This window comes from Haliotis cracherodii, unplaced genomic scaffold, assembly GCF_022045235.1.
Source record: "Haliotis cracherodii isolate W230 unplaced genomic scaffold, xgHalCrac1.p SCAF_14, whole genome shotgun sequence".
Lineage (NCBI taxonomy): Eukaryota > Metazoa > Mollusca > Gastropoda > Lepetellida > Haliotidae > Haliotis > Haliotis cracherodii.
The window spans coordinates 9,111,934-9,131,040 of NW_027266269.1; the positions used below are offsets into that span (position 1 = coordinate 9,111,934).

Below are 19,107 nucleotides of genomic sequence, written 5' to 3' on the forward strand. Positions count from 1 at the left end.
TTAAGCTGACACGCCTTGATATAACTGGAATACTGTTAAAAGCGGTGTTAAACCCGACTCACTCACTCACTAGAGTTGAAGCTGAAGACCTGAGGTTGTCTATTTTATTTGAAGCATCCTGCCAGTACAAATGTCAGCGGTAAGATTGTCATCAAGAGTGGTGAAGGCAGGAACAAAAAAACAGCTTCCTCAATTGAAAAGTATACAGTTCACTTGATGAGTCACAAAAACTGGCCGAAACATTTCATTCAGGGAGAGTATTTCCTTGTCGTATTAATGGTGATAGGCAGAAATTGAACAATTTACATTGTATCCCATATCCGGTGGTGAAAGCGAGTCTGCTTCAGTTGCTGGTGGATCTGAATGAAACTGAGGGGTGCGGGCTTGACAGGGCAAATACTGCAGCCCATTCATACACTCGCCACTTGATAACAGTAAATACTGCAGGGCTTCTATAACCACATGCTGTATTCAAAGGGTTTTTTTCAACACCCCAGCGAACAATATAGCAGTTATATCGTTCAGCCTGCAAATACTCGAGAGGAGATTCTGTTGAGAATAGATCCTCAGTTCCCCACAGTTGTTGAAAGAACAGGTGTTCTGGTGGAGTCGTGTACCTTTTGTCACGGCTACAAGAAAAAAATGTTCATTTTTGATTCCTGAAAGATCTTTTTTTAAGATGTCCACCATGTCCAATGAACATTATGATTATTTTTTAGACTTGGTAAAGGTATGTCTTCTCAGTTTTTCCTGAAACAATTTTTGGTTGTAAAGATCCCATAAATTGTGGAATGGTAGTCATCACTATCAGTGTTTGAAATTAACATAAGACTGCTAATCTAAACCTAATAAAAATTGAGAAGGACTTGTGAAACTTCTTTGTGGACTTCCACTTCTACCATGGCAAGGGGCGGTCGGGTAGCCTAGTGGTTAAAGCGTTCGCTCGTCACTCCGAAGACCCGGGTTCGATTCCCAACATGGGTACAACGTGTGAAGCCCATTTCTGGTGTCCCCCGCCGTGATATTGCTGGAATATTGCTAAAAGCGGCGTAAAACCATACTCACTCACTCACTCACTCTACCATGGCAACTCTGTCGCAGATCATTTTCGGACTTGTGAAAATAAATATTAATTAACCCTACCAATGTTAATCTTCAAAAAATTCTGCATGGCTGATGGTGCTTATTTGTCTCACAGACAGGAAAGTGTTGATCCAGGTCTGTGCACCTGTATCCTACACAGTTACACATGATTAGCTGAGTGTATTTAACACTTCCTTGTATGCAGGCTTTGATGTAAGACAAGGATGTGCCAAGATCTATGGGTAAATTTAGGTCAGCTAAATGCCCTTCAACAGTTTGTATGTATGTATAGGGTGTATGTATGTATCTATATATATCTCGGTATAGTCTGTATCGGTAATGTTAACCTGTAGCCAGTCCACACAGCTGAACGTGAGGTATCTGTTGTTTAACACCAGGGGGCAATATTACAGTTATATCACAGGAGCTTGACAGGCCAGTGGTTGATATAATGAGAAATGTCCCATCCCATTTGGAATTCTTGATATGACGTGGTGTCCTTTGCTGTTTGTGGATGGTGTGTGGGGTAAATCTGCAGATTGGGGGTTGTTGGTTTATGGGGTAAATCACAGCCGATTATGGGATGTTTATGGGGTAAATCACTGCAGATTGTGGGATGTGGATGTTGGGAGGGTGGAGGTGGGCGTGTGGAAATCACTGCAGATTGTGGGATGTTGGAAGGGGGAAGGTGGGGGTGTGGAAATCACTGCAGATTGTGGGATGGCGGGAGGTGGGGGTGTGGAAATCACTGCAGATTGTGGGATGTTGGGAGGGGGGAGGTGGGGGTGTGGAAATCACTGCAGATTGTGGGATGTGGATGTGGGGTGGGGGGGGGGGGGGGTGTGTGTGTGGAAATCACTGCAGATTAAGGGATGTTGGGAGGGGGGAGGTGGGGGTGTGGAAATCACTGCAGATTGTGGGATGTGGGTGGGGGTGGAAATCAGTGCAGATTGTGGGATGTTGGGAGAGGGGAGGTGGGGGCGTGGAAATCACTGCAGATTATGGGATGTTGGAAGGGGGGAGATGGGGGCGTGGAAATCACTGCAGATTGTGGGATGTTGTGAGGAGGGAGGTGGGGGCGTGTAAATCACTGGAGATTGTGGGGATGTTTATGGGGTAAATCACTGCAGATTGTGGGATGGTGTGTGGGTTTCACATGCATGCCCCTGAAGAGAGGGATCGGAGCATGTATGGTTAAATATTGATACGTCCAGATCTAATTAGCACTCCCTGGTAATCCTCAACTTAAATATGATTAGAGAGCTGACACTCTGTGTAAGGAGCCATAAATTATTGACAGTGACAATAATTGACTTCCAGTGACAGGTCTGATTGATAGTTGAGCAATGTTACACACGCCTTGCATCGATGAGAGGAGAGATTAAACACAGCTGCACATGGCATGCAGTTTGTGGCGCTTCAGAATACCGGAGTTACTCCAATACATGTACTGAACTTTTGTTGGGATCTAGACTGATCTTTGTGTCCAGAGTGAGTATGAGTGAGTTTGGTTTTACGTCGCTTTTAGCAATATTCCAGCAATATCACGGCGGGGGACACCAGAAATGGGCCTCACACATTGTACCCCTGTCGGGAATCGAACCCGGGTCTTCGGCGTGACGAGCTTACACTTTAACCATTAGGCTACCCGACCGCCCCTTTGTGTCCAGAAATAAGGGGTCATTCAGGTTTGCTTCTAAACAATTTAAATAAAGGGAATCTTAACAGACAAAGACCTTGAGGTTTCTGAAATTCAAAACCCTAGATCAGAACCATGATCAGTGCCGGTAGAGATTCCAAGTTAGAAATGGTAAACAGAAACAAATGCATGGGTCCATTCCACAAAGGGATCATAATGCTTCGACTGTCACAAGTCTATATTTAGTATGGGAGTTGAGATCGTCTTAGCCCTACAATGGCTTTGTGGAAAGGGGCACTGTCCTGAGAGATGGCGTTGTCAGAACACTGGGGGGGCTCTGTTTATGATGGCGTGGATTGTTCCCCATACTGCCAATCACTGGATTGTTTGGTCCAGACTGAATTATTTATAAGCTGCAGAAATATTAGTGAGTGCAGCATTAAACAGCAAGCAAACAAATAACAATAAGGTGTAAAATGTTATTAACAAGGTCTCTCATACATTGCAGGGCTTGAGTTAGCTATAGAAAACATGTACAAGTGCAGCCTGTTATTGAAAAATGCAACCTAATATTAATATCTACCTGCATTATGTGCATGTATAAAATTCTAACATTGTGTGTGACTAGTCCTTACTTATCCACACAAAATCCATCTTTGAACAAACTCAATACCTCTAAAGATTCTGGGGTAGAATAGGTCTTCAGCAACCCATGCTTGCCGTAAAAGGTGACTATGCTTGTCGTAAGAGGTGACTAACGGGATCGGGTGGTCAGGCTCGCTGACTTGGTTGATGCATGTCATCGATCCCAATTGAGTGGATTGATGCTTATGATATCAATCACTGGATTGTCTGGTCCAGACTCGATTATTTACAGACCGCTGTCATATAGCTGGAATATTGCTGAGTGCGGCGGTAAACAACAAACAAACAAACAAAACATCTCTCTCTCTCTCCCTACTGGACATGCCCTCAAGTGATAGTCCTGTGACCAGATGGGGAACTAATGCTGCCAGACTGAGACTAATGATACCCTAATCATGGCAATCAAACCTCATTAGCTTCAAAATACATCATAAATTTTATGTCTTTTGTGACCTTGAACTTTAAGTGGTGAACACTTAATAACGTTCTGGCAACACTTTTAGGAAATTTGAAACATGAAACAGATTCTTGGATAATGAGTTCTAGGAAATATCCATTTGGGCATTGGTGACTTGAATATTCCATCATATATTCATATACAGTTACCAAGGAAACTCTACACTATTTAACAAATATATTAAAAAAAAGTAGATCAGGGTTAGAATTTATAACTAGCCAGCTAGCCAGGAACTTACCGTATTCGACATAATAAGCGCCCTGCTCTAATAAGCACTCATGGCGATATTTGTTAATATATTGGCTAGTGAACAATCCCAATTAGCACCCCTTCCGATTGATCAATGTACATATGACTTATTTATTCGTGTATAATACGCACTTGTGTGTTATATGCACCCTTAATTGTGGTCAATTAAATTCTGGAAAAATATATGTCGTATTTAAACATTTCAGGCTGTCAGCATAAACCGCGAAATTTAGCTTTCAATCATTTGTCTTATTACGTCGAATATGGTATATATGTTCAGTTTTCAAGTTTCAGTTTCCCCATTGTTTTAACATTACAAGGGGATTTTACCTTTATCCAGGCTAATGAAGCTTTTGTGTTTAGTTTTAACTCTGTCACATACTAAATGTTCTACTGCAATATTTTACAACTCTTGCAGTACGATTGCAATAGTGTAGGAATAGTGTGTGAAAATGGCCCCAAAAAGTGGGCCCTTATCCTAATGCTTCAACAGGGACTTCATGAGAGAATGAAATCTTTGGTTTCTTATCTGACAATGTGATATTTAATGTATAATGGCTATTAACTGGGCTGTATAGAATGCCATATTGATGGCTAAGAAGTTGTAAATCACTTCATATTCTTCAAACTTTCTTCTTGATCAAAGCAAAGTTTAGAGGAGTGATAAACTGATAACACCTGAGCTAGTTACACATGTTGGAACAAGAATTATTGTGCGGAACAGGGTACAAACTTTCTACCTAGGGAATAAATAAAACTATAAGCATAAGAGGTAGATATACATAATGTACTTTATAGATATAGATATTACATATTATTTTTATTCATAGTGTATCAACATTTCATGATGAGTCTTAAAATATGTTTATTAAATACATAATCAAAGACTATGAGATACATGCTGGGCATTTGTTTTGATATCATTCATAGTTTTCGCATGTTGAAGCTAAGACCAACATAAGGGCCCAAATTAGATAGATATATTCATGCATTTATGTTGTGTAATGTACCATGTTCTCATCTCGGTATCATATGAGGGGCAGTCGGGTAGCCTAGATGTTAAAGCAATCACTCATCACACCGGAGACCGGGGTTCGATTCCCGACATGGGTACAATGTGAAGCCCATTTCTGGTGTCCCCTGCCATGATATTGCTGGAATATTGCTAAAAGCGATGTAACACCTCTCACTCACTCACTCACTCACTCACTCACTCACTCACTCACTCACTAAATCACTCACACTCACTCACTCACTCACTCACTCACTGTATAAAGGCTCTATTTTTACCAGGCCCCAAGTAAGTGTCTTTGCACTATAAATCGCCATCAGTCAGTGACTAGTACAAGCAGACACACACACACACACACACACACACAAACACACATGTGCATGTACATCGCTATAAGTGCAATAATCTTGGATACAACGTTAAACCCAATTTCACCTCACCTCACCTCACAAGGGTGTTCTGTACAATAAAATTTCTTGATTCTTGATATCCACTTTGGAGATGAAGCTAATGCATCTCATCAGTGTTTACCACATTCACAGCTGGTTGGGACGTACATTACATAATTATTACCTTCACTAAATGACAGCCGGGACTAATTAGGCTGGCAACTGACAACCTTGTGGCTGGTTGTGTGTTTATCTCAAGTTAGAGATCCTGTTGCACTCAAAGGTGGGCCTAAAGGTCAGGAGAGTGGGATATTATTTCACAGAAACGGAAACTCCGGGCCTATTATATCATCATAGCTGGCCTTTGGGAAGCGATCGAGTAATTGACTTAATTTGGACAGGAAAGAAGAGATTGTGTGGTGGGCAGTTATCGCGATGGTATTTCTATATACCAGCTGGTCAGTGGTCATTGTTAAATGAATCCGCTGACTTGATTTATTTGTTATTTTATGCCAGTCAGCAGTATTCCAACTGTAATGTAGCCTGTGTAGTGATTGATGTCATGAGCAGACCAGTGATTGATTTCATGACATACCAGTGATTGATGTCATGAGCAGACCAGTGATTGATGTCATGACACACCAGTGATTGATGTCATGAACAGACCAGTGATTGATGTCATGAACAGACCAGTGATTGATGTCATGACATACCAGTGATTGATGTCATGAAATACCAGTGATTGATGACATGACATACCAGTGATTGATGTCATGAGCAGACCAGTGATTGATGACTTGAGCAGACCAGTGATTGATGACATGAGCAGACCAGTGATTGATGTCATTAGCAGACCAGTGATTGATGTCATGAGCAGACCAGTGATTGATTACATGAGCAGACCAGTGATTGATGTCATGAGCAGACTAGTGATTGATGTCATGAGCAGACCAGTGATTGATGACATGAGCAGACCAGTGATTGATGTCAGGACATACCAGTGATTGATGTCATGACATACCAGTGATTGATGTCATGAGCAGACCAGTGATTGATGTCATGAGCAGACCAGTGGTTGATGTCATGAGCAGACCAGTGATTGATATCATGACATACATGTGATTGATGTCATGACATACCAGAGATTGATGTCATGAGCAGATTAGTGATTGATATCATGAGCAGATTAGTGATTGATGTCCTGAACAGACCAGTGATTGATGACATGAGCAGACCAGTGATTGATGTCATGAGCAGACATGTAAATAATCAAGTCTGGACCAGACGATCCAGTGATTGATGATGTATGCAATGATCTCTCCAGGGGGGAAAAAAAGGCATGCTATCTACCAAGCATGACCCTCTGGGCAATTTAAGTCATCTCGTAGGAACAGCATAGGCTGTTGAGACTAATTCTGACAAGGAGTTCCCATAGGGTGAGGTCCCATATTACCAAGTTGGTTGCTTTCATGAGAGGCAGTTTTGTTTTTTGGTCCTAGATTTACCAGGATCTGCTGATTTGAAGAACGAGTAATTAACCGATTTAAACCGATTGTAAAATTTTACGGTTAAAGCATGTGGATTTTATTTGAAAGAACTTTAATTTCATTTAGAAGACAGAACTTATATAATAATGGACTAATTTTGGACACTACAATCGGCAGTTGCGGGAAAAAGGCATTCTGTCTTGCACCATGACAATCAGCAGTTGCAGGAAAAAGGCATTCTGTCTTGCACCTTGACAATCGGCAGTTGCAGGAAAAAGGCATTCTGTCTTGCACCATGACAATCGGCAGTTGCAGGAAAAAGGCATTCTGTCTTGCACCATGACAATCGGCAGTTGCAGGAAAAAGGCATTCTGTCTTGCACCATGACAATCGGCAGTTGCAGGAAAAAGGCATTCTGTCTTGCACCATGACAATCGGCAGTTGCAGGAAAAAGGCATTCTGTCTTGCACCATGACAATCGGCAGTTGCAGGAAAAGGGCATTCTGTCTTGCACCATGACAATCGGCAGTTGCAGGAAAAAGGCATTCTGTCTTGCACCATGACAATCGGCAGTTGCAGGAAAAAGGCATTCTGTCTTGCACCATGACAATCGGCAGTTGCAGGAAAAAGGCATTCTGTCTTGCACCATGACTGGAATTCATGTTTTTTCAGTTAAATATTTACCGAAAGCCAAATCAAGTCTAGATCAAACACAGCAGAGGAGGAAAGGTTCTTTAATAAAGAGTGAGTGGGTTGGGTTAACCGCCGCTTTCAACATTATTACAGTTACATCACGGCGTGACAGCTTAATGTGGGAGGAAAGCCCGAAGTGATTAAGGTCTCAGACGTTTACCACTTCGGTCTCAGACGTTTACCACTTCGGTGAAACCCATGAGTATGGGTATGGTGCTGACAAACCTAGAAACATAATCGGGGCGAACCGGGATTCAAACCCACAATCATAGGTTTCTGGCGTGCCCAAGGGACGCAACTCTGCACAGCGAATCGCGGCGCCTTAGACGACTGGGCCACCCGTGCCCCCCTCTTTAATAAAGAAAATACAATTATGTTCAGGAACTGTTTCCATAGACTAAGTGTTAGTCTATGACTGGGGAAGAACATTCTGTGAAAGATAAACATGATTTGTTTCCCCCACCTGAAGCTGAAGGTTTTCTCCAGTCTGATAACTACCGTATTAGACTTAATAAGCCCCACGCTCTTATAAGCGCCCACGGTGATATTTGCTAAGATATTAGCTAGTGAACAATCCCAATTGGCACCCCTTCCGATTGATCAATGTACACAAGACTTATTTATTCGCATATAATAAGCACTTGTGTGATATATGGACCCTTAATTATGGGCAATTAACTTCTGGAACAATATATCTCTCGTATATAAACATTTCAGGCCGTCAGCATAAACCGGGAAACTTATCTTTCAACTCTGTTTTTTCTCACCAAAATACTATTCTAATAAGAGCCCACTATTTCTAATTTTGAGAGTGCCCTGGGCGTTTATTACGTCGAATACAGTAGTTCCTGTCCATCAACACGTGTACTGTGTGTACACCGATATAGTATAAGGAAGTGCCCTTCACCCAGTGTGAGGTGATGCCGTCTCCACGGGGAGGTTCGGCTGCAGGAGGGATGAGTCACAGGGATGACAGATTGAGGGGTGGGTTAATTAGATGCACCTACCAACCCAACTTGTGTTTGCCTAGAGCTAAACCATCAATGCACCAGAATTGTATAATCATTGCACAAGGATTGTACCAACAACTTTTTACTAACTAAGCATGTCTGAATAAATTTGGTTTGACAATAATAGATCTCCAGCAACCCGTGCTTGCCGTAGAAGGCGACTATCCTTGTAGTACGAGGCGACTGACGGAATCGGGTGGTCAGGCTCACTGACTTGGTTCATGCATGTCATTGTATCCCAATTGCGTAGAACGATGCTCATGATATCCATCACTGGATTGTCTGGTCCAGACTCGATTATTCACAAACTGCCGTCATATAGCCGGAACAGGTTACAGATATACTGACTACTCTGTGCTGCAGTCAGCAAAATTCCAGCTTAAAAATTGCAGCCTGTTCATAAACGATACTTGTTCTTACCTTTCCTGGCACTTGGCAATATTTTGTTTGTTTGTTTGTTGTTTAACGCCTCACTCAGGTCAGTATATAATCTAGTCTGGACCAGACAGTCCAGTGATTGATATCATGAGCATCGATCCACCCAATTGGGTTGACATGCATCAACCATGTCAGCGAGCCTGACCACTCGATCCCATTAGTCGCCTTTTACGACAAGCATAGTCACCTTTTACAGCAAGCATAGGTTGCGGAAGACCTATTCTACCCCGTATCTTCACAAGTTGCCCTGCTGGGGAACATGTCTAATCCAGAATCCCTACAGGGACGTCAGTCTTCAGAAGTCATCAGTTCTGTTTTGATGTTTCAGGTCCTGTGCTCTGCCCTGAGTGTTGCCCTGCTGTTCTGGAGGAGGCTGACCTGCTTGGTAAGTTGCTGCTGCAATAGACACAGAGGCTCAATGTAGAAATTCTTCCTAGTTAGCCTTACAGGGATTTGTCTTGGATTCCAAACTGAGTGCCCTTGGCAGTCAAATGGGAAAAAAAAATTGAGTTATTTTGTTCAAAATTTAAGTTCTGTACTGTTGATATTTTTGTACATTCTGAGGATTAATTCAAATTGGGAATTTTTGCTGTCATTTGAGATGGGGATGAATATTGGCCTCTGAGAAGGTCTGGATGAATCCCTGTATTACATACAATATGCTTCTCGGAAACCATGACATATCAGATGGTGAATGTGAAGACCTGTGTATCCCACAAACCTACTCCAAATTAAGGAATTAATATCTTGACCCAAAACTATTAAAAAAATCAAATATAAGAGAGCAGTACTTATGCTAGTCAATCTGGATAACAGTTATGATATTTCCTATACAATACTTCACAAGCCTTAGGGGGCGGTTGGGTAGCCTAGTGGTTAAAGCATTTGCTCGTCACGCCGAAGACCCGGGTTCGATTCCCGACATTGGTACAATATGTGAAGCCCATTTCTGGTGTCCCCCACTGTGATATTGCTGGAATATTTCTAAAAGCGTCATAAAACCCCACTCACTCACTCAAAGCCTCAGAATGCATGGACAGCGTGAGTGTCGATTCTCTCCAATTAATTCCTCCCGGCTAGTGTACAGATTTCTATTCAAGAAATACTTGAAGACAGGAGGGAAAAAGTCTAAAAATAGAAAACACTTTTAAAGATAAAAATATCAATAAAAATATTTATGATGGCAGTACACCTATTACTGTTGAAACACCTACCTTTTGGGATTTCATTTTTTGAGGGGAAAAATTCTGTCCCTTCACCTCACGTGAAGTCTTTCCTGTTAGTGTTGCAAATTATATTTTTTGAAATGGCTTAAAAGTAACAGGCAAGCCCACAAAACAAGTAACTTATATCACCAAAATGTGCAGCACACAAATATGTGATTTATAATATTTATTATTCAAACGAAGCCAAAGTATTTATCCATGTTGCCTGAAGTGCTGTACAAGCATTCACATTGAACCATACAGCCTACGTCCCATCCAAAGTGCACTTCACCCTTGTCAAATTTCAATTTCTGAAGCAAAGTATGTTTCTTTAATCATTTAAAGATCCCCATTTAACTGCAACGTTTGCTTCATTTTTCTGTAAACCCGAGCCGGCCAATCTGACTGAATCAAGGTCACGGGGGTAGTCACCCAGAGGAGTTTTTGTCAAGGGGTGGTGCTTTAGAGTTAACCCACAGGCCTTGAAACACCTCTATTGTGAGGGCTCCATTCAGTGAACGGTGTATCTCGTTGAGGGTGCTGATGGCTGGGTGTTCTCCAGAGCTCCAGATAATCTTTTGGTGTTGTGGGTATTTTACCCATGAATTTTAAAATCATTGGGTATCAGTTATTCTATCTGGGTATTCAAATTTCTGTTACTCACTAGTTTTTACACATGTGGGTATTTAAGTTAAATATTTAACAACACTATTCATTTAGTCCCTGCAAACTGGTGTCGTGTGGGTTCGAGAGCTTTATAGGACTCAAAAGTACCACGATACTTCCACAAGAAAGTGTGATGGCAAATGATTGTGATGTAACTGTCATCGTGGAGTTTGGCAAGGTTGACGGAATGCCCGTTTATGATTTTAAAATAAGTTGCTGATTTGCTAATCGAAAACGCAGGGTTACTTCACCATATTTTGATGATACGCACAAGTTTTATTTTTGTAGCATATCTGTAATGTTCGTTGCGTATTTGATACGCTTGGATTTGATTTTACTGCGTATTTCTGCATTTCTGCATTTTAGTGAGTCAATAATTCTGGGTAAAGAAGGAAAGAATAAACCTTATATTTCACTGTTTATTTACTAAATATTTGTGTTCACTTTTCTTCAAATTATTAGTGCTGATGGGTGGGTGTTTCCACATGCGTTTGATCTGCTTGATCTGAGTTTCACCATAAAAGTTTTTGAGAAGGACCAGGAAAGACTGCTTAGCATAGTGTATGAATTTACTATTCATATTAAAAGTTGAAAGTGACAAGGAACCAGATATAGTTGGTTTGTTGTTTAACACCGCACTCAGCGATATTCCAGCTATATGACGGCGGTCTGTAAATAATCGAGTCTGGACCAGACAATCCAGTGATTGATATCATGAGCATCGATCCACGCAATTGCGATCGATGACATGCATCAACCAAGTCAGCAAGCCTGACCACCCGATCCCGAACCAGATATAGACTATTATGGTTCCACCAGATGTTTGCACTGCCTCGTTAGCAGTGACTTGGAGATTGTGGTTGGTCAGTCAATATTTCTGGGATAAGAAGGAAAGAATAAACGTTATATTCCACTGTTTATTTACAAATTATTTGAAAACTTATTTGTGTTAACTTTTCTTCAAATTATTAGCACCTCCAAACTTTTGATCGTACTTTTTTGTATTTTTTTTAATGGTGAAACAATCAGCTCGGGTAGGTTAAATGAAAAAAATGTTAATGCTAATAAAAATACAGATTAAATTGTAGGATATTAACTATTGTTTACTGTGTTTGAAGTGACCAGAGAATATGTGCAATATTAGAATATTAGAATATTAAGTTCTTAAATATTATTTAGTAAGTTAATGGGTACTTTCATTTTGAACCCGTGAAGATCCGGGGTAGAATAGGTCTTCAGCAACCCATGCGTAAAACAACCAGCCAATCAACCAACTTTCATTTTGTATGATTTTCGATTGGTTGGGCAAATATTAATATTAATAAACGGGAACTGTTGAATTGATGAAATTTGAATAAAGCCTACCAGTTGTCCTTAAGCTGCATATGTAGCGGCCATAAAATTTCCGAGTCCTGTGATGGGATTCGAACCTCTGATCCGAGGCCGGACGCCTTGTCCACATGGCCAAAGAGGTTAAGAGGTAAGGATGTCATCTGTGGGATGACCCTGCTACACATAGTTAAAATATTGTCACCCATGCCACCCCCATCCTGACCCTCTTATGCACTCCATACAGGGAGGTGAATGTGATCGGAGGAATTTATGCAAATTTTCAGCAGGTGCTACTGTTGTGTTGATGGAGCTGCTGTGATAAAGGCGACCTCTACGTCGGAACAGGTAGTTGGGGCAGACCTTGAGATTAACGAGGTTTGCGGTGACAGTTTTATACCCCGCTGTTAAATCAACCCTCTGATGATGGCTGCATTGAAATGCTGGCGGCCTCCCCCATTGAAACTTTCACTGGGATGGAATAGTGTTTGAGAAACAATAATGTCCCCTTGAACCGAGATGAATGGAAGCTGTACAAATTGAATTGTAATTGCCACTGTTTGGACTGTGGTTTCAGATGTGGATTGAGCCGGTTCAGATTTTTAGTCCACCTGTAGTGAAGGAGACCATAGGAGTCGTAGAGCTCAAGGGCATTGCTCACCTGTTGAATAATTGGTCTATTGTAGCCCTGATAGTGCTTTGATCTGATGTTTCTATAGATGAACACCTTACGTTGATGATGTGCGGTTATTGGGACTAAGGAAAATAGTACGTTCTTATTGGCACTGATTTCTGATTTTAATCTGGTATATTGTTTCGTTAGGCTACAGGGGAAAGAGCCATGTTTGCAATATTGGCTCGAGGATGTTTTCATATTGGCCAGTGAATACAAGGCTGACAAATAGCCGGGCTTGTAAACTAAAGGCTGACCTCGATTGTCGGATAAAGTTGTTATTGTTGACTGTGTGATATCAACAAACGCAAGGGGGGCTATTGACCTGGGGATTTAACACAGCTTACCTCTGTGTATGATGTTTGTCACGTACAGTGTCTGGGTTTTGAACTACGATTTTCTGACATCCGTGTGTAGATCTTGTTTGTTTGTTTGTTGTTTAACGCCGCACTCAGCAATATTCCAGCTATATGACAGTGGTTTGTAGATATTCGAGTCTGGATTTTGGTTGGTTGGATGGTTGGTTGTTCAACGCCGCACTCAGCAATATTCCAGCTATATGACGGCGGTCTGTAAATAATCAAGTCTGGACCAGACAATCTAGTGATTAATATCATGAACATCGATCCATGCAATTGGGATCGATGGCATGCATCGACCAAGTCAGCGAGCCTGACCACCCGATCCCGTTAGTCGCCTTTTACGACAAGATGAGTCACCTTTTACGGCAAGTATGGGTCGCTGAAGACCTATTCTACCCCGGAATCTTCACGGGTCTCAAGCATGGACCAGACAAGCCAGTGATTGACATCATGAGCATCTGTCGGCCTGTGTAGAGTTTGTTTACACTGGCGACAAAGATAGCAGCAACAAGGAGCTTATGTTACCTGCTTTGTTGGGAGTTGACTGGAAGAGATGGGGGCTGGTAGTTTTGTTGTTTTTTTGTTTGGGGGGGGGGTGGGGGGGTGGGAGGGGGTTGCTGGTGTGTGTGTGTGTTTCTAGTTTTGTTTATGAGGGGTGTATGTTGTAGTTGTTTATGCAGGGAAGGGTGTGGGTTGTTAGGTCATAGTTTATCGGTCATAGCTTCTTTTTCTCTCTCTTGGCTCCTTTCTACGTTATGTCTTATTAAAGTTAACCCATCTTTATTTGTAAGGGTCGGTTGGGTAGCCTAGTGGTTAGAGCGTTTGCTTGTCACGCGAAAGACCAGGGTTCGAATCCCGTCATTGGTACAATGTGTGAAGCCCATTTCTGGTGTCCCCCGCCATGATATTGCTGGAATATTGCTAAAAGCAGCGTAAAACTATGCTCACTCACTCACTTTATTTGTAAATGGTCAATTCGGAAACCTGTTATCTTGAGCCATCATTGACAATGTATATGGATGATGCATTCACACACACATTCTTGTTGGAAGCCACTTCATGACCTTTCAGAATGTATTCAGGAAAAACTGGAGCAGGTTTTGAAATTCAAACAATTTTCCAGACTTTTAGGAATAATTGTTGTATTTGAAACATGGACAGATGTTCCAAATAAACACCCTGGTTAACTCGAGTGTCTGACATAAACTCCTCGAGTGTCGGACAAACTCCTCGAGTGTCTCACATAAACTCCTCGAGTATCTGACATGAACTCCTCGTGTGTCTCACATAAACTCCGAGTGTCTGACATAAACTCCTCAAGTGTCTCACATTAACTCCTCGAGTGTCAGACATAAACTCCTCGAGTGTCGGACATTAACCCCTCGAGTGTCGGACATAAACTCCTCGAGTGTCTGACATAAACTCAGAGTGTCTGACATAAACTCCGAGTGTCTGACATAAACTCCTTGAGTGTCGGACATAAACTACTAGTGTCGGACACAAACTCCTCGAGTGTCTGACATAAACTCCTCGAGCGTCGGACATAAACTCCGAGTGTCTGACATAAACTCCTCTAGTGTCTAACATAAACTCCTCGAGTGTCGGACATAAACTACTAGTGTCTGACATAAACTCCTCGAGTGTCTGACATAAACTCCTCGAGTGTCGGACATAAACTCCGAGTGTCTGACATAAACTCCTCGAGTGTCGGACATAAACTCCGAGTGTCTGACATAAACTCCTTGAGTGTCTGACATAAACTCCGAGTGTCTGACATAAACTCCTCGCCAGGTTGTATCAGTATCTTCCTTCCTGCAGTGAAGATTCTTTTCAACAGTAGAGAACACTTCAGATAGTCCTGTCAGCACTTATCTTTTTCTAAATTCAAACTTTACCACCCTTACGTTTTAAAGCTGCAAGATCATATTTCCAAGTATCTTACTCTAAGGCCAGAGTATTTCAACTTCTTGTTTTAAGGAATTCTTTTTGCCAATATAGGAGGCAAAGATAAACTATCTCTATTTGAGTTTATTTGCGAAAACCGGAATATCTTTTGTCTACAAACCCAGCATCAAAAAAGTATATTACAGCGTTATGGCCCTTGTTTTAAGCTGTGGGTACATCGCTGATGATGAGGTTACACAACATCCTCCATGACTGAGCAGCAGCAGGAAGATTAGACGCCAGGTGATGGGGAGGTCTGTTTGGAAAAGTCATGCTAACTCTCTTCTTCCTGGATGACTTCCTAATGACTCACAGCAAATTAATCTAGATAAGATACAAGGTGTATCAGGCACCAACAGCTTTCTCTGGAAGTGTGCTGCAATTTGGCTGTAGAAAGAAAGGTTACCGTATTTGACGTTATAAGGGCGCTCTCAAAATAGGGGTCTCTTATTAGAATATCATTTTGGTGAAAAAAAAAGATAAATTTCGTGGTTTATGCTGACAGCCTGAAATGTTTATGTATGACAGATATATTTTATCAGAATTTAATTGCCAATGATTAAGGGCGCATATAACACACGAGTGCATACTATACATGAATAAATAAATCTTGTGTAAATTGATCAATCGGAAGGGGTGCTAATGGGGATTGTTCGCTAGCCAATATATTAGCAGATATCGCCAAGGGTGCTTATTAGAGCGGGCGCTTATTACGTCGAATACAGTATTTGGTAAAGAGGTCCAATGCTTTGGTTTTTTTCATGCTAAATATCTCATCAGACTCTAAGGTCGTGTGATCATTTTCACGATTTCAGAGTTTTAAAAACTTCAAAATTGCTTGACATAAATAGAAACTGGCTCGGATAGTTTTCGACAGATGTTAGCAGAATCACTGGATATGCAAGATAAATTAGATAACAGTCCATGACTTATGAACAGGGCAAGTGTTCAACTATCATGTTTCATGTCATCTCACCATACTGAAATACATCCGGCATTACATTGAAGCGTTTCATGCAGACTGCACAAAAGTTCAACTGTTATAAAGATTCGTGACGAAGATTAAAAGGGGTGTGTATGTAAATGCTGTATCCTAGACTTGCTCAAGTCTTTAAGACAATAATTATTAATTTCAGTCACAATTTCTAGATTATGTAAACTTGGTTGATGCATGTCATTGGTCCCAATTGCATGGATTTATGCTCATGATATCAATCACTGGATTGTCTGGTCCAGACTCTATTATTTACAGACCGCCGTCATATAGCTGGAATATTGCTGAGTGCGGCGTTAAACAACAAACCAACAAACCAAACAATCCTGTAATGGATGTACTGGAATATCTTTACACTCCTTTCTTTACTATTGGCATCTCTGCACATAAACTGTTCTGCTGTGAACCTGGTCTGTCCTACAGACCCTGATACAAATATATATCAAATACAGCCCATGCAAGTCTATAATGTTTGGCAAGTCTAGATTACTGCCGTATCAGGATGAAGAGAGTCACTTGGCTCCCTTTTATTACATTTTTATTAAGAAAACTGAACAACTATTTTTTCTGTACGATGTGTTCATTTCAGAGACTATATGTTAGTCTACTGTGAACCAAATATCCACCAATTGGTTTAAAAATACCCAGTACACTGGATCTGAGGGGATAACAAGTTGAATACCCAGGTCAATGATAACGTTAAAAATACCCAGTATAGTGGATCTGAGGGAGATAACAAGTTGAATACCCAATGTGAATGATAACGTGTGTAATATCTACCAATTGGTTTAAAAATACCCAGTATACTGGATCTGAGGGGATAACAAGTTGAATGCCCAAGTTAAATGATAACATGTGTGTAAATGCTGAGTGGCTTAAAAAGTTATCCAGAGCCTGGTAAAGAGACAATCTGGTAACAAAATTCATGATGATTTTTCCAGAACAGTCTCTGAACGTTAGGAACATGTTTAACTAAGAGAGGACCGTCTATATATTCTACTGGTGTGGGAAAACTGAGTAGGGGTGTTGTTTTTAGTTCTGGGGACTGTCTGAGGCTCACAGGATCTACACCCTAGCCAGCTAACTCTCTCCACATTGGACTGGAATGGATTTGTCATGGGAAATGTGTGAGAGTGAGGGTACTGTTTGCATCAACAGCATCAACACATTGCTTCTCACTTAGCAGTGCTCAACTTAACACTGCCTGTGTGGAGCTTGTTAACTCTTGTGACAAAGATAGCAGCAACAGGGGGCTTGTGTTACAAGCACAGTCAGGGGTGGGGAGGGAGAGATATGGGGGGGAGGGAGAGATGGGGGCTGGGCAGGGAGAGATGGGGGGTGGTAGTTTTCTTTTCTTCATTTATATTATTTAATTTTTTTTATTTTTTTGGGGGGGGGGTGTTCTTGTTTTGTTTATGAAGGGTGTAGGTCGTAGTTGTGTATTGTATGCAGAGAAGGGTGTGTAGGGTTGTCTGGTCGTAGTTGTGTGTAGGTTTTGTTTGTATGTTGTTCAACGCCGCACTCAGCAATATTCCAGCTATATGACGACAGTCTGTAAATAATCAAGTCTGGACCAGACAATCCAGTGATTAATAACCAATGCTGGCATTCATCCCAGACCAAGAACACTTCAGGGCTTTTATTGTACACCAGTTCACGATTCTACAACAATAGCTGACATTATTTCAACCCTGTGTTTCAGGTGTTCCTCTGTGTGATCACATGTACCGTGACAGCGTTCCTGTGTGGGATCACTGCCATCCTGACTGGCACCCACGTGACCCGCCCCCTCATGGCGCTGTCCCACTGCTCGTACTTCCCCTTCCTGATGGAGTGCCACTGCATGTCTCCCTACAGAAGGTCCATGCTGGAGATCTCCTACACGCCAAACGGTAACGCCATTACTTCTTACTGACAGACCGCCTCCGTGGTCTAATGGTAGAACGTCCTCCCGGAGAGCGGAAGGTCTCGGGTTTGATCCCCAGCCGCGTCATACCAAAAGACCTTAAAAGATGGTACTTGTTACCCTGTCTGGCGTTCAGTATTAAGGGGGTTAAAACAAGGACTGGTCGGTCGGAGTCAGTATACTGTGTCTGAGTGCGATATTCATGTTAAACTCCGGCATGGTATCTCAGTGATCTAGCACTATAAATCAGCATCAGTCCGGACTAGTACAAGCAGCCACACACGCACACACGTGCATGCACATCGCTATATAAGTGCAATAATCCCCATTTCACCTCACCTCACTTCTTACTGACTTGCATCCAAACGGTAACGCCACAGTTATTTACTTCTTTACTTCTTGGGGGCACGGGTGGCCCAGTCGTCTAAGGCGCCACGATTCGCTGTGCAGAGTTTGCGTCCCTTGGTCGCGCCAGAAACCTATGATTGTGGGTTCGAATCCCGGTTCGCCCCAATTATGTTTCTAGGTTTGGCAGCACCATACCCGTGCTAGTGGGTTTCACCGAAGTGGTAAATGTCTGAGACCTGCATCACTTCGGGCTTTCCTCCCACATTAAGCTGACACGCCGTGATATGACTGGAATACTGTTAAAAGCGGCGTTAAACCAAACTCACTCACTCACTCACTCTTTACTTCTTAACGACTTGTGTCCAATAAATAAAATAAAAAACATGACTTTGAAGTGATTTTGAAAAAAAACTATGAAATATATGTTAAAAATTGGAAACGGCTCATGTTGACCTTCTTTACCATGTTTTCATTTTTTGCATCATTTAAAATTTGTTAACAGACTTGGCAGGAAGGAATGACAGGACAAAACTTTAATTTTATTTATTATTTTTTTAATTGGGGGTTGGCAGATCCAT

The 19,107-nt window shown here is 41.6% G+C and overlaps 1 protein-coding gene across 1 annotated transcript in view; it reads left to right on the forward strand.

The window, feature by feature from the left end:
- The window catches only part of LOC139461001 (uncharacterized), a 44,872-nt gene that overhangs the window by 17,046 nt on the left and 8,719 nt on the right, over positions 1-19,107 (forward strand). The window contains exons 2-3 of the mRNA XM_071242469.1: positions 9,431-9,487; positions 17,978-18,167. Of these exons, the coding sequence (XP_071098570.1) occupies positions 9,431-9,487; positions 17,978-18,167 (247 nt within the window). The remainder of the gene's footprint in view (positions 1-9,430; positions 9,488-17,977; positions 18,168-19,107) is intronic.